This window comes from Anopheles cruzii, chromosome 3 (genome assembly GCF_943734635.1).
Source record: "Anopheles cruzii chromosome 3, idAnoCruzAS_RS32_06, whole genome shotgun sequence".
Taxonomy (NCBI): Eukaryota; Metazoa; Arthropoda; class Insecta; order Diptera; family Culicidae; genus Anopheles; species Anopheles cruzii.
This window is the reverse complement of record NC_069145.1, coordinates 76,295,182-76,311,282: the sequence shown is the minus strand read 5'-3', so window position 1 is coordinate 76,311,282 and position 16,101 is coordinate 76,295,182. Positions and strand designations below refer to the sequence as shown.

Genomic DNA, 16,101 nt, shown 5'->3' with positions numbered 1-16,101 from the left:
CGGTATATGCACACAAACCACACATCCAAACAAGGGGTGACTAATAAAAATCTGGTTAATGTATAATTGCTTCGTAGTGTCTAATTGATCATTCCACACGAGTGCACTCCTCCTGATCCTCTCTCGTTTTCATCCTCGCGAACCTCGCGGCGTCCTTCTGTGTCACAAATGTTTGTTAAGTTTGTTCAACTAGAAAACTTAATGCTACATCGTATCACTACAACCTAGAACCTTCGTAATTCAATATCACTTGCTAAAGCTTACGCAGAACTAATTCGAATCGCGTTATGCGCGCGCTTTGTTTTCCTCACATTTTCTTCAGGGGGTGCAGTTGTGCGCCGTGCACGTGCCGTCGGTGCTCTGCTCGAGAGACAGTTGCTTTTGCCGCTGACCTTAAAGCCTTTGATTTTTTACCGCACCTTCATCAATGCAATTCAAGTATAAAATCAAACAATTCGGCAAGAACCCCACGTACCGGACACGTGCACCCGGGGAGGGCACAAGGAGTATCTATAGCTCATTTCGGTACATGCGCCCGCGAGGAGTAGCCGCGTTAGAAAGGGGTCTACCAAAAGTACTAAATACTTAACCCAAGATATGTAAATAGAACGCAATAGAAGGGCTCGTCGCACACGCTGTGGACCAATTCGATCTGCTTCCAAAATTGGTTCAAATATATATAGAAAATATATATATTTTGTTGAATTTTCCTTCGCTTCGTGTATCGGACACACGTATTCTCCTATTGCTTCTCGTTACAGCATCGAATGGCTTTCCGTGGTGGCTCTAAAATGCAAACTGCAGCAAAACGACTCCTGCGGTGGCCACTTATTAGAGCGGGCTTTGTTGTTCGATCTTTCGCTAGGTTTTAACAAAGCGCAACGAGCTGAGTGGCTTCGACAGTAAATATGAAAGTAAACGCAGATTCCCCCCACGCACCAGTTCCAGGTTCCAGTGGGGCACCTTTTCGGTGCGCCTGTTGCACTCTCAATCACAATGGAGGGGTTGTTTTTGCTGCTCTGCTCGCCCGACGGGGCTCCTTTTAGGTTTGCAGATCGTTTACCGAAGTGACGATGTAGATCGAACTCACCTTTGCCCGCTGTATCGCGGTCACCGTGTTTTCGCCCAGCATCTTGAACAGTATGTAGCCGATGATGATGGCGAACCCGGCCACGAGCACGCGCACGAACGAGTCCTCGTTCAGCTGGATGATGACCCAGGCGCCCGCACCCGTAATGCACATCAGCGTCACGATGATGATCGTTTTCGCCCAGTGCTGAATGGTGAAACCCTTCTCCCAGTCGAGCCTGCGAAAGATCCGCGAAATGACCGTGGTGAGTTTGAGATGGTGAGGGGTGAGATGGGTCAAATGCCGCCCGTCGCTTACCTATTGGATCGTTCGATTTCGTACGGTGAGTCACACACTTTGCACTTTAGCACCGCGTCACTGTTGGCGCAGCTGTCGACCAGCCACCGGCGCAGGCACTCGTGGTGCACCGAGCTCACGTCGCCGATGCACTTGCACGGCTGAATCAGCGGTTCCGGTTTGTCCGTGTCGTAGCAGATCCAGCAGTCCTTTTTCGCCAGAAACGATTGACCCTCCTCGGCGGTGCCGGAAGTCGACGGTTCTGCCGGCGCTTCCGTCGATTCCGGGGCGACCGGATCGATCTGGCGCGTCAGTAGCTTGCGCGGGTTCAGTATCCACAGCTGCTCCGGTGCCATTGAGTTCCACAGGCAGCACGGGAACCACAGGGCAACGCCAACTTCGGCCAACCGGAACACGATGTCGTGCCAATTGCGGGAATACACCGGAACTCTGAGAAAAAAAGAAAATGGAAACGAAATGTCACTAAAGATAGTTCTCCGAGAACACCTTTCGCCGAGTTTTGGCCGTACTTTTTCTTCCAGAAATCACCGAGCGTTTCCGAAGTGAGAAACCCGACGATCACTATCATCATGATCGCCTGGCTGAGCAGACCGAAGCGGGACTGGTGCAGCTGGGAAGCGTTCACATTTTCGCTGCTCGGCACCACACCGAAGTCGTACACGAAGCCACCACGGACCTGCGAAAAACGGAAATAGGCAAAAAAGGGGTAATTGGTATCCTCCAACAATGGCTCACAAATAGTATTTTAATGTCAATAATGTCATGAAAATGAGCCACAATGGTTCCCTCGTTTATCACATGCTTTTTATGGGCTTTTTTCGATGTTTAGCCACGCCAACAATCGTACTCTGGACCCACTGACCCGCTGATTCTGTTTACAAAACATTCCGCTTCGCACTTACCTTAAAGAACACCTCGACACCGTAGATCAGGAAGAAGATGACAACGATCAGCAGCAGGGCGGCGTAGCAACCGTTGAAGAAGGACGTACTGCGGCCCGAGAACAGGTGCGAGTAAGCGATCTCCGCCAGAAACAGGCTGTACGGGAGCAGATTGAACGCCAGGAAGCCGAGGAAACTCTTCGACAGGAACTGCGACCGTTCCCAGCGGATGCCCTGCAGGTGGAAGATCTGCACCGACGACCGACGACGACGGTAGGATTAGAACTGTGTGATTGGTTCGGGATTTGATTCCGCGCGGACTGATCTCCAACCAATCGCAGATCAATCGCGATCTTCATTAGCAATCTTCTTTCACTCTCTCTCCCTCGGGATCTGTCTTTCAGCAACGAAGTAAATGAATTTGCGACACGTATTGCATACAGCTTGCATAGCTTTTCCAATTATCACCTCTTCGCTGATTGAAATGTTCTATCCACTCCCTTCCAGGGAATGGTCCCTACCAATAACGGAGGCCACCGGCGGCACTAAAGCTCACGGTTAATCGTTCCGCAGATGATTAGCATCAAAGAAACGATTATTGCTGCGCACCCACAAATGGACACCGCCGCCGGCTGGACACTTTACCCTCAGGGCACGATCGTGCATTCGCACTATCGGCACGCCGGTTGATGCGGCGCGCCGGAAACGGCGTGGTTTCTTTCGTTAAACGGCGCCACCACTTGCTAGTTGTGCTTCACCACAGTGTCCAGCAAGCCGGACCGCTGAGTACTGAAAAGTTTTGCGTTCTCGGCTTGACGAACTGACTTCCGACGGTCGAACTTGGGTGCTGAATGGTTTGTCACTAAGTGATGCACCTCTCGAAGGGCCACAATTCCTGTGCCGCCAACAATCAGCTAACGCCAACAATACGCCGGACATTCGAGAGGGCCCGAGCTTGTTCGAGTGGTTTGCTTGTTCCTTATTACTGTTTGCGCGCGCTCGAAGCCTGCGACTTAACGGCCCCGAGAAAGCCAGCCGTGGCCCCTCAGTTTACAAACCGTGTCATAACCAACCGACTCGTGTGTGTGTTTGGTTGATTTTACTATTCATATGGTCCACTTAAAACCATTCCACTCCACGGCCAGGTGAGCGGAGCCCTGAAAAGCGGGTTTGCGGCAATTGTTGGCCGCCGAAGTTGCGCGGGACAATCGAAAGTGATTTATGATCAGTTAAGACTTCGCGGTCAAGATACCACAATGACCCGCATTCGGCAAGTGTGACACGATCTAAGCAAATTGTCTACATAGCCTACGTACTAACTTTATCTATTCATTTCGTACTCCGCAGTTGCAACAATCGGAATCGGGCGTTCCGGCCCCAGTGATGCCTCAGAGAGTGCACGCGAACGGAGGGTTATCTGTTTCTCTCGAGTTTTGACCTACATTTAGTAACAACGATTAGATAACTTTTGTGCCAATAGTGGTCTAATTACCGAGAATCGTTGCGATCTTTGGATTTTTTACGCAATTTCTAACCTACACCACCGTTCCCGTGGAACTAACGCACGAACTAAATGCGCCTTCGTGAACCAAACGAATCCTTTCACGGCTCAAACCAACCCATTTTTAATCAACTTTAATTAATGAAAAAGAAAAATTTGAATCTGGTGGCGATTCGGTAGTTCACCAGCAAAAGAAGTGAAGCTCCGGCAAAAAAGGTAACCTACCGCCGATAGGGACTGGCAGCTCTTGACGTCATAGCCGTGACGAATGGAACCAAAGCCAAAGGTACACCCCGATGATTGACAGCGATTAATTATGCAACGTTTCATCGGTGCTAATAAATTATGAGTCTTTTTAGGGCGGCATCAGGTTTTGGGAGGCGTTTTATGGCTTACTGACGAACAAGGTTCGTTGGCATTCTCAATTTCGTTGCCAGCCGCCAATCAATCGAGGAGAGATCAATCGAGTCTTGGGAGGAAGCTTGTTACGGATTGGGTATACTGTTACTTCCTGGAAGCATCGCAATTTTCCTAAATTTTTAGCAACATTTCAGAGAGAGAGAGAGAGAGAGGGAGATTTTTCACCGATGTTCATGCACCCGACTTTTCGACTTACCTCGGCCCACAGGCACACCACGAGCGAGGCGCAGGTCATCACGAGCGGATAGTACAGCGACATCAGATACGAAACCCAGGCCGGTTGAAGCGTTTCCTGTTTGTGTTCGAGAGCAGAAGATGTAGCAGAGATTTAGTTTATCGTCGGATGTGAAGTAATGGAACCACGAGACTCACCGGTGTCGTGAAGTAAGCGCCTCGCAGTACCGAAGCCACGAAAACGAAGAAGTAGAGCAGCTTTTGCGTGGTTAGCCGGCAGGCACGCAGGAAGCTCGGTTGCTTCAGCCGCTGATACTCGGCGATGATGCAGATCAGTAGCTGCACCACCGACACGAAACCGACGAAGTAGAAAACCGCCGAAATGCCTACAACAACCGGAGTGTTAAAAGGTTGCCAAATAAAGGGCGCTGAAGCGATGCTCGCTACTTACCCGCATGATACGGCAAATTAAAGCCGGAACACTCTTCGCCGCTGTAGCGAATCTCGCAGAGGCAGGTGCCGTTGAGACAGTCGCCACGGCCCGAGCATTGTGCTACGGCCTCGGGCGATATCTCTCCTACCGGGATCGAGGAGCACCCCATTAGGCGTTCGAACCGTGATACCATACTATTACATTAGAGACCTGCATTGAACGAAAAAAAGGACATGGGTTAAAGTATGACAAAAGGAGCAAGATAAATGATACATTGCACATTCTGCTCTATGGTAAAGTCAACCCAAACTATCTCCGGTGGACCACTTTTATGCGTACTGTCTACCGTGGAACCACGAGTTGGTTTGGCCAAAAACAGCCAAACTTTGACCACAGCAACCCGTCCGCCTGATGGATCTTTTCCGGGCAATCAAATATTAAACACCATTAGCGACCATGTCAACACATTCACCCCGCCTAGACTGGGGTCTGATGGACACGAATGAATATTTTATTGGCTCAACAATAAGCTTAAGCTCCGCGGTTAGATTTTCGGCACCACCAGAGGCAATCTCCAGAGTGAATTAAAATAATGCAAGTATACTTTGCGGCGATTGCTAACAATAATCGCTGCGACTGGCCCATCATGTTATATCGATTGACATACACCGTTGCCCCAGGTAAACAATTCCGCCATTTCGTAGTCATGAAATGGCACAGCTTCAACGCCGCAAGCCCGTAAGCCGGATTGATCGGTTTGGTTGTAGTACGGAGTGTAAATGTCGAAACACGTGCAAACCCATCGGCACGGAAACCCATCCACGTGTCACGGAACGCCTTCTTGCCGTCGGCTGGCTAGCGGCTGTTGTCGCACTTCGGACTGCGACCAGCAAGGTCAGTTACAGCCAGCATTGGTCTGCGTTGATTGGTAAATTGTTACCGACCCTTTGAACGGAGCGTCGCAATGTTTACCATTTTCATTATCAATTACAACGGCGTCAACAACCTATGATATTAAAATCCTTATCCTTACAATTTAAACACAGTCTTCAAACCGTGAATCCATGGCCTGCTTAATCAAACTCCGGTTCATGATATGTTCCTTCAATCAAATGCTCCTCATAGCATGACGTACACTAACAACCAACTCTGAATCGATTTTATTGACTCAACATATGAACAAACCAACGGAGCGCGGCGCGGTCAAAGCCGTGATTCATGTCCACGTGGATGGTGGGAAGGCGACAGTTTACAGGTGGAAAATCCACCACTCTCTGCCGCTGCTGTGTGTGTTTGTGAGTAATCAAGGAACTCCAAGCAGGCCGCGTATTGCGTGAAAAGCGGAAAAGTTAGCGAACCACCATCACTTTCACGGCCCCCCTGCATCCGTTTCGCGCTCCTCAAAAATTAGACACGTACAGCCACAGAAAGCGGACCGCGAAGCAGACGAGTACGGCTGCACTCGGCGCAAGCGGCAACCAGGCAAATGGCTCATGGCTCTCTCCATTCTTCGGTGCAGCTGCACTTGCGACCTCCGGTGCAACAGCGATTGTCGAGTGCGAAACCAGTCAAGAGTTCGCGTGTCCGCGAACCGGGTGCGAATCAATTAGGCACGATACGGAGTAATGTCACTCTCTCTTCAGTAGTGCGGAGTAGCATTATGTCCGTTCCGTTACCAACTAGATTCAAGTCATTCGTTCCTTTGGACAATTTTTCACAAATGGCAGTTTTCGAAAATAGAAGTTCGACTAAGAAAAAATGTTATTTTTCAATCAAATAAAACGATACAAGGATGAAATGTTCGATATCTTTTAAAACTTTGAATGCAAAGAAATAAGCTACCACCAGATGATATTAGTTCAGAGGTGTGTTTGGCTTTTGTTTGACGATCTTCACAGTAGGCTGCTAAGATTGTTTTCAGAAGAATACAAAATCATTGCGGCGGTTGTAAAGTGTTGCCTATGGCGACCATGCCTACGGTAACTTATGGTCCATTTTTAAAACAAATTCCTCAGGATTTCCTTTCAGTCTGTCTAAAACGGAAACAGATCGTGTGACCAGCATAGGGCAGACTTGGTCACTTCCTTCTGCATCCGAAAACATGCGCCAACATTGAACGCCGGCGTTTTGAAAAACTCACTTTGTTTTCATTGCGCTAGACCGTTTGCGCTAGGTTGGAGGCCACCGTGTTGCCGTGAAATTATTCAAGATGCGGTCACAGAAAATATAAACCGAAATTGTGTTTTCCACGACAGTTATCGTTTCATCACGCCCCGTAAACAAGTGTAAATTATTCACAATCCACGGTGCAAACGCTGAAGCAAGCTGATAGCAAGTGAAATTTATATCGTACGCCACCCGGCCACTTTGCCAATAAAAAGAAGAAGGGAGACCCGGCGAATGATAGCTACTGATGGCCTCTGGAATGTTCGCACTATGAGTGCTCCTGCGTGTGGAAGGACAGAAATAGATTAGGGGGGGGATCATTTCGCGCGACCGCGACCGCTTCATTCTTGTTGTCGTTGATTCGTGGGTTTTCTTTGTTTCTTTTTTCATCTTGCCAAAGTGATAATCATGTAGCTGATCTCATGTGATCCGCCGGCTCGCCGACTACGACCCATGGCAACGAGAACGTATCATTGTTCGGCCAGCTCTCGGGCAATGAAATTCTCGTGATGATGGTGATATAGAAAAGAGAGAAAAGCCCAGAGCGAGACAGCAGCGGGACAGAAATAATTAAAGCTGACCGATTTGCGATGCAATTGCGCATCTGCGAAGCAAGCCAAGCCGGTCAATTTATCGCTTGGTTTAAAATTTGCACCATGCCGCGGTGTATGTTGCTATACGGCGCGTGAGGCGACGATTAAAACGATTGGGCGATAAACAATCAAGCTAATTATGATGATAATAATATCTCGGCGAATAGGGTTACGGATGGGCGTAACAGCGTAGAAAGATGGACCGGAATGATGTACCGAATGTCAGTATCCGGGGCGTTCAGTAAAGTTGTTTTATAAAACGGTTCATTCACTTTCACCTTCTATCGCATGCCTACTCAGACACTAGATAGTGAGATCAATTTTCGAGTTAGTGTCTTTCAGCAGATTAACACAATAATATTCACTTTAGGCTGAAAAGCATCAAACGAAGGAAGACCCTTAGTCACACGGCACCATGTTTTTTCATATAACTTTAGGGACGATCACGTTTCACACATGAGGAAGCTACAGCCACTGTACGTGCCATGCATTTTCGTTTGTATTTTAGCCATCCCTTAGAACTTGGCGGTCACTCCAAATCAGGAGTCGGTTACCGGATATGTTTTGACCATTTCCGGAGTGGAATCCGGTCCGGTTTCGCGGTCGTCCGGAGGGCCTCGAGTCACCTTTAACGCACTTTTTCCCCCTTTCAAGCAAACTTTGCACGATTCGACGCGGCAGTTTTCAATCGCATTGTTGCCTACGGTCACTACGATGAGGAAAACTGTAGGCTCTCCACGCACGACCCGTCTTGTTGTCCTGCCGCGTATACGTAAGCACAACCAGCAAGGTGGCGAATAAAATGCGAACGAAAAAAGAAGCAACCGTGCTGCAACGGAAACACACAACCCGCTCCCCGTCGGTGACCTCAAACGTTGCCTGCTCATTAAAAATCACCCATTCGCACACAGTAATTTTTCTGCCACCCCGTTTTGGGGCGATAAGTACACAGAGAGCACCACAAAGAACCTAAACTTTGCACCCTGTGGGTGGAACGAGGCGAACTGATAGATGGAAGGACACGCAGAGGGACTGGCGATAAAGTTGAACCTACCAGCAGCAAGTAAATTGCGGATCAGCATGAGAACCAATTTCATTCAATCCCGACTGTAACTTTCCGACTGCGTCACGTCACTTTCGAATCGTCGCACGGATTTTTTTTTGTATTTCGTTTTCTTCTATGCCCGAGCGCACACCTTGGGTGCTTTTCACGCAACGCAGGGTCACAACACTCGCGACGCGATAGCTGGCCACCAGCAGTAGCAGCCTAAAACCTGGCCACGGTGTTCAGTTTTTCCGGAGATCAATATTGCAAATCCTGCAGCGACGCTCGCGCTTCGTTTTCACTGGTTCAGCAGAGTTTTAACAACAATCCAAATTGAGCCAGTCCAGAACCGAGCGATGACTCTGACTCTTCGGTCAGCAAGCGCAAGTCTTTTTTCCTGTGCCGTTTCTCTGTATGACAAGGACAGTACACACACCAACCCAACGGGAAAGCCAACCGATTGACGGAGTCGTAGAGGGTCGTAAGCCAACGCGGCGTAACTTTGAGCTCCGATTGAGCAGCGCCCGAATAGCGTTTGGTGTAGCGCTACACTCTAAGTGGACGAACGTGCGGGGTGTTGTGTAGAAACGAACTTGGGTGCTAAACGCGAGGTAACCGTTGTGCAATCAGATATTGCAAAAACGCACACTTCATGCCCAACAGCTGTCACGTCCAGTGCTGCCAAATCGAGCCCTTTGTGAACCTTTCCAACAATCGCTAACGTTTTACCGGATTAGAAGCAATTGAGCAATGGGGACAATCGTTGAAAATTCATTACCGTCTAGGATGCAATTTTTAAACACCAGGAAAAGCTTCACTTTTTCCCCGGCAGATTGCAAAACATTGCAAGCCCTTAGGACTGAACTGTCACCGAAAGCAAGCGCGCAATATTTCTTTCCTGCTCTCGCACACAATGCAAAAGCCGCCTTTTCTATTGCTTCAACGTTTGCAGCAAAAACGCGTTTTCTGGCCAACCACCGAGCGGGACCGAATACACGTCTGTGTGTGTGTGTGTGTGTGTGTGTGCGGGAAAATAGAGAAGCAGACGAGTGAGTGAGCGAGCGAGAGGATAGCAGCAGTGGAGAATCCCAAGCACATTGACTGACATTCCGGTCCCTCTTGCCAGGGCATCTTGCAACGCACGTCAAGGGACGGACACGACAGCGGTCGAGCGGAACTTAGAAAAAAGGGTAAAACGGTAAAGCGATCTGTGAAAAAGTGCAGCATCCAGGTGAAAGAAAGCTCACGACGCTTCACTTGCATCAAACGGCAAAGATTGTCTGCTATTCGAAGGCAGGCGGTCAAATAGGGAAAAGGGAAGCCAGTTCCGTTCGGGTTTGCGAACGAAACGGAGCAAACGCGTCAAAGAGGCAAACGGGCGTCCAGAGAGTGGAGGTACGATGAGGTCGGGAAGCGGGTGCGAGTTCCGCTTTCCGGGCAACAGAACAAGTGTCCCGAGTGGACGCAACATCGAAACACACTTTGTTTCCGTTTGTGCGAATTTCTATAATGCGTTTTCTTGTGTGTGCCCTTTTTGCAGTGCGTGAGAAAACATAATGGCAGATCAGACGGAGCTTCGTATGAACCTGGTCGCCATCAAACGGGTCGATCCTTACGCCAAGGACATTGTCAACTCGTCGGCACACGTCGCCTTCTACGTGTTCAACAATGCGGACAGCGAGTGGGAGAAGACGGACATCGAGGGGGCACTGTTCATTTACAGCCGATTCGCCGAACCCTACCACAGCATCTTCATCAACAATCGGCTCAACACGAACTCACTGGTGGAACCGATCCGCGGCCAAATTGAGCTGCAAACGAAACCACCGTTTCTACTGTACCGTAACGAGCGGTCCCGTATCCGGGGCTTCTGGTTCTACAACGATTCCGAGTGTGGTCGCATCGGCCAAGTAATCCAACGGCTCGTGACGGAGTGTTCCGATTCCGGCGAGAAGGGCGCCTTGCTGAATGGCGCTGGCGGTGGTCCTGGTGGTAGTGGGACCATTCCTCCCGGTATGATAGCCGGCGGCGGCGGTGGCGGCGGCCCCGTGCCCGGTATGAACGGGAATGCCCCGCCATCAGAACCCAACAACGTGGACATTTTCAGCATGCTAACAAAGGCACAGGAAGATTATCAAAACAACACCACAGCTACTACGATCGCGGGCAACAATGTGGTTGGTGTTAAAGTAGGCGTGGAGCAGCTGCCTGGCGTAGCAACGCTTACCGCCGCCCATCCAGGTGCCGGAATGGTGCTCGCCGGGCACAGCCTACTGCCGCCGGAGCAGATTTCCAACCAAAATGCGCCGCGCAGCGTGGTGAACTTTTTTGCAGCCGCCAAACAGCCGGCAGCTTCGGAGGTGCCCCTCTTCAAGACGCTTGCTCCCGTTCACACGCTCGAGCAGATCGAGAAGCTGCACCGGGCTTCGACGCCACAGAAAGAACCACCCCAACCGGTGCCGCCGGCTACGGTCAACACTGGAAAGCTAACGCCCGATGTGACCGAGTTGAAGCGCATGGGCATTCCAATAATGACGGGTCCGAATGGGCCGCAAACGCCGTCCGGTACCGGCCCAATGCCCGAACTCGGGAGCTCACCATTGGCAACGTTCCTCAGTGCGGCGAACCTTTCGTCGGCCATTCGGGCCAACAACCACCCAGCGGTGATGCCGAAGACGAAGCTGATCGAGATCAGTGAGCTGGAGTCGCGCCAAAACCATCAACAGCAGCAGCACCAGCAGCAACAGCAACAGCCTACTCCGCTGCACGAGCTGCTGAAGAAGTCGGATCCGATCGGGGTGGCCAGTTTGACGGTCACAGGCACACCACCGACGGCCTCCGTCGTTCGACCGGCCCTGATGCCTCCGACCATGTTTAAACCGACGACGGCGTTAGTAGCCGCTGTGCCACCCGGTGGTACCACCATCGGGGTAACTCCATCCAGTGGTGGACAGCAAAAGGCGGCCCAAAGCACCGGAAAGCAGCCGACCGGTAGCAAGGGAGTCGCCAGGCAACGGGATGGTGGTGCAGGCACTACACCACCGAAGCATCAACCCGGTGGCGTAGCAACGGTGGCCGAAATTCTGTCGAAGACGGCTGCCAACTCCAAGAACAACAACATTATGCACAGCACTAGCGCCAAGGCGAGTAGCGCCAATGGCAATAGTAAAAACAGTAACAATAACAACAATTCGGGTACCACGGGTGGACCGGTCGATCCCCTGACCCAGAACCAGCTCATCCAGGCGGTCAGCTATCTGATCAAACACGATCCGGACTTTGTGCGGAAGCTGCACGAAGCGTACGTCAAATCGTTTGCCGAAATGATGATATCGAATTAATGGGGCCCGTTCCGTAGTTCGAGCCAACACAACAGTTCTTTATGTGCGCCTTCGCCACCCATTCAAAGGGGATCCCCGACCCACTTTCTCTCCCCTTGTTCTTGCCACACGCGTTGGCCGATCTCTGCCACATACACCCTCTGCCCAACCGATACACCGCGAGTCGCGATCGCGCAATGATCGACACAAGCTAATACATATATGGATTGAGATAGCGAGAGAAAGAGAGAGAGAGAGAGAGAGAGAGAGAGAGAGAGAGCATGAGCTGCCAGTTTCAAACGAAAAGGACAATGAAGTTTCAGCAAACAGTGTGACTATTGTTTGAAGTTGGATCTACTCACTGTACTTGGCCGTTTCTTGTATTTTTACAATATTTCTTCAGCATAACTATTAGACACTAATAAGTGAATCACTTTTTTAGATATTAGTACTTTTATTTGATCTAGACACGTATCAGCTATGGCCTCTTGTTTGGGTTCTTTCAATCTTATCGGTTCCCAAGTACCCGTGTAGACAAGTATGTAAATGATTTTTATGGCGATTATTCTCATTATATAGTTTTCGTGCGCTACAGTGACTACATTTGAAACGAATTTTACCTGATAGCACCGACGACGATTGATGATGAACGATGATCGATCAAATCGTAAAGAAGGATGATTTTTCGTTAGCACCATATCCTTTAAATTCATCAGCACATTCTCATTATCTCTCTCTCTCGCTCAAAGTAAAACACCAAACAGCAGGAAAAACAGTAACGATCGCGTCCATATTGAGAATAGTGTCCTTTTGCCCAAAAATGTAATCATTCGGAGCGCACAAAAACGCTCGTTCAGGACGTTCGACCAGTGTCCATGGGAATGTTAATAAACCAGCAGAAGGGACAGCGCTACTTGGTGTATTGCAAACCGTTTAGAAAACACTACAGCTTTGTCCACCCACCCACGATTAACACACTTTGGTCCGTTTTTCCGTACTTTCATCATCGTAGTGTTTAACGGCACACACACGAGGGGAGCATGTACCTTTGTAGAGCGCGACGCATAATGTGAGGCAAAACAATTATCTAGCAGCAGCTGTAACACGATATCCACTCGAGGGGATTGATGGAGATGAAAGAAAGATGAAATGATTAAATGGTAGATAACTCGACACTTTTCGATGTATAATAATATTAGGGAAGGTGAAAGCAGAAAAAGTGGCAGCCGCATAGAGCCCGGAGGATGGAGCGATAAAGATGTTAGGTCAGCTCAGAAGAAAACTCTGAAAAGACGCTCCAAACCCAAACACAGCTACAACGATTCCAGACATGCAGTTCTTTAGTCAGTATATTTCTCGTTAGCGCTCTCAGAATTATCGATGTAAAGAGTTTGACCGTAAGTCCTTCCGGAGCGCGGAGGGGACGCCAGACACACACAAGATCAGAATAATGGCGAAAGTACGACACAATAACAAAACGATTGCGTGCGCCTGCTATGTGTTGGAAATAAAGAAAATGAAGGGTGCAGTTTAAACAGCGCCAACCAGAAAGTGAAATGTGTCGTTTGTATGTTTGGGCAAACAACTTACCGGGAAATGGACGCGGAAGGAAAAGACAAAAAAAAAATGCAATGCTTATACATCATGGATTTGTTTTTTATACATTATTTCAAACATGTATGCTTGTCCCTTCTTGTTCACGTTCACAGCTTGGTTTTCGTATCCTTCACTTCCATTTTCTCTTATCAACCGGTATAAACTTATCTTAGCAAACATTTGTGTCACTTGTCCTAATCTCAACGGGGTTTTGTTTTGCTTTCAACACTTTGCCCTTTACACTTGCTCCATAAACCTTTGTTTTAACTTTCTGCAACTTCTGCGTGCGTCAGCTAACTTTTCTTACATATTCGTGTCATCGGTTTGTGTTTTACATAAAATCTTGTATATAGTACAACATTGGTTTTCTTTCGTTTCCACTTCGCTTCCATTTTGTTACCATTTATAATCGGGCGCTTTCATTCGTTCATTCGCAGATAGGATAGCCCACTACACACGCTAGCTTATCAGCTTATCTATTACACGTGACCGTTCCTGGGCCGGCCGCCCTCGTTAGGACCGTTCTGCTAGCCGTTGTTTATTCGTTTTGCACTAGTAATCCTGTGATTCCTTCGCCTATACTGCTCTCTTCGTACACTGCTTTCGTGCCGTCCGTCAGCTCTCGCACTAAGCACTTTTTACATTTGTAGATAGCTCTCAACACGTCTCAACAACTTTACTAAACCATTTATCACACACAAACACACGCACGTGTGGGCAGTTCGGTTACCCCAGTAACCCTGCTGCTGCTGCTGCTGCTGCTACTCAACGAATCCTTCCGCATTCCGGGTCCATTAGCCTTCGCCCATACTCATCACCTGTCTGCCGCTGTTAGGTGCATCTTTCGTGTAAAATTGTCCTACAACCTTACGACACCGGGGGGTCCGTGTTTAGAAATGTTACAAATACTCTGCTCTTTGCACGCCATCTTGCTCAACCCTGCGGCCTATGCTCTGGACCGGAAGCACGGCCATCAACAATTACATCAGGAGCAACAAAAAAAGCCCTCTAACAACACGCCTAAACCGCACGCTTCGGCAAGCCCGCTCCGCGTCTCACTTTGAATTACATTCGTTCTTCACAACAAGCACCATTCTATGCCTTCGATACTTTTTGCTTTTATTCGTGTGCCACCCAGCGTACGCCTGCTGCGTTAGCTCTGCTTTGTATAGTTTCGTTCGTTTCTGATTTCTTGTACACTGCTGCTGTTTTGTATAACAGTTTTATTTACACAACACATTCACGATACCACAATTATTCATTTTTTTCTGTTTTTTTCTGTATCTTTAAATCGTGTAATACCTGCATGTTACTACTACTACTACTCGGTTTGTTACTGTGTATTTTTTACGCTCCATTTTACGTTTCCATTGTTGAAGGGGTGTTTTGTGGGCCTTGTTTTATGTTTTATCATTAATCAAGTACTCCTCTTTGCCACTGAATCACACTGTACCAAGTTTGCATCCGAAATCCAAGCCATCCCAGTGCTCCTGGTGGTGGTGATGACCCTTTTCATGCACTTCGCGGCTCTGCAGGATTCAGCTTGGTAGGTATTTGTGGTATATGCAAATTCTTTTGCTATTTGTCCCATAAATATGTATGTACATCTGCACACGCAACGCCTGTGTGCGCATACCACTCTGGGGCGAGCCGCACGGGGTCGAAAAGTAACGAAAAGAAAGGTGTGGTTCGTAATCCTGCCGCCCTACTACTTTCTCCTTTGGTTCTGCCTCCTATCTACCAACCACCGCTTCTTCCGATTTTTTATTCAACAATTTGGGTTCTTGAACCGTTCCTTTTGCGAGCATTGTGGCACACACGTTGATGGGGACGGGCGGGTAAGCTGCTTTCAGGAATGGTGAGAAACGTGCTCGTCACAAAGAAAGAAGTAGTGGCGATAGTAGTAATAGTAGTAGTAATAGTAATAGTAACTATAGTACCATACTCTTGTATCGTCTCTCACAAGTACAGCCGCGCACATCGATGCAAATTGTTTCGTGTTTTGCATTGTTTTCGCTCCGTCTCGGATTGCCACCAACAGAAGATAAGTTCATGGATGCACTTTGTGTGTGTCTGTCGTTTGGATGCTGCTGCTTGTGGTTTAGCCCATACTCTGCCGCTGAAGTCGATCGCAATTCAGCTTGCCGCCACAGTGGCTGGCTACTTACACTAGGTAACATTTATTAGTGGCGACTTTTATCGTTATATTTTCTGTATGTTTCGTGTTTGTAGGTGCATTGTCCTTCGACTGACTGTTCGACCTAGTTTTAGTTTTGTTACCAACACAGACTTTATCGGATTTCAGCGACAAGTTTTTGCTTCCGTTCCCGTTGCACACCGGTTGCTTCCGTACAAAACATCTACATTACACAACAGCAAAATTACTTATATTGTTTCCAGTTGTTTATAGTTATATGTGTGTGTTTGTTTTCCTTTGGTTAACACATAATGGTTTAAAATGTTTCGCATTATTTCCACAGAAAACAGCCCCGGAGAGAGGGCTTCTCGATCGTTCGAACCAAAACGATCATTCCGAACGGAAGAACAGACGCGAGCAGTGTGTCGCCGAGATCTACAGAAAATTT

At 48.5% G+C, this 16,101-nt stretch overlaps 2 protein-coding genes across 2 annotated transcripts; one reads left to right on the top strand and one right to left on the bottom strand.

The window, feature by feature from the left end:
• Window positions 1–751: 751 nt before the first annotated feature.
• LOC128272328 (uncharacterized) lies at window positions 752–8,920 on the bottom strand. Its single transcript, XM_053010116.1, has 8 exons — window positions 8,610–8,920; window positions 4,815–5,006; window positions 4,562–4,749; window positions 4,386–4,481; window positions 2,290–2,517; window positions 1,897–2,063; window positions 1,388–1,816; window positions 752–1,307 (listed from the first exon to the last, which is right to left on the bottom strand). Exons 2-8 carry the CDS (start codon window positions 4,987–4,989, stop codon window positions 1,043–1,045), a joined length of 1,548 nt encoding a protein of 515 aa, XP_052866076.1. The 5' UTR covers window positions 4,990–5,006; window positions 8,610–8,920; the 3' UTR covers window positions 752–1,042.
• Window positions 8,921–9,916: 996 nt separating this feature from the next.
• On the top strand, window positions 9,917–13,426 carry LOC128272009 (mRNA-decapping enzyme 1A). Its single transcript, XM_053009714.1, has 2 exons — window positions 9,917–9,995; window positions 10,141–13,426. The coding sequence occupies exon 2, from the start codon at window positions 10,157–10,159 to the stop codon at window positions 11,939–11,941; it is 1,785 nt and encodes a 594-aa protein (XP_052865674.1). The 5' UTR covers window positions 9,917–9,995; window positions 10,141–10,156; the 3' UTR covers window positions 11,942–13,426.
• The last annotated feature ends 2,675 nt before the right edge of the window (window positions 13,427–16,101 follow it).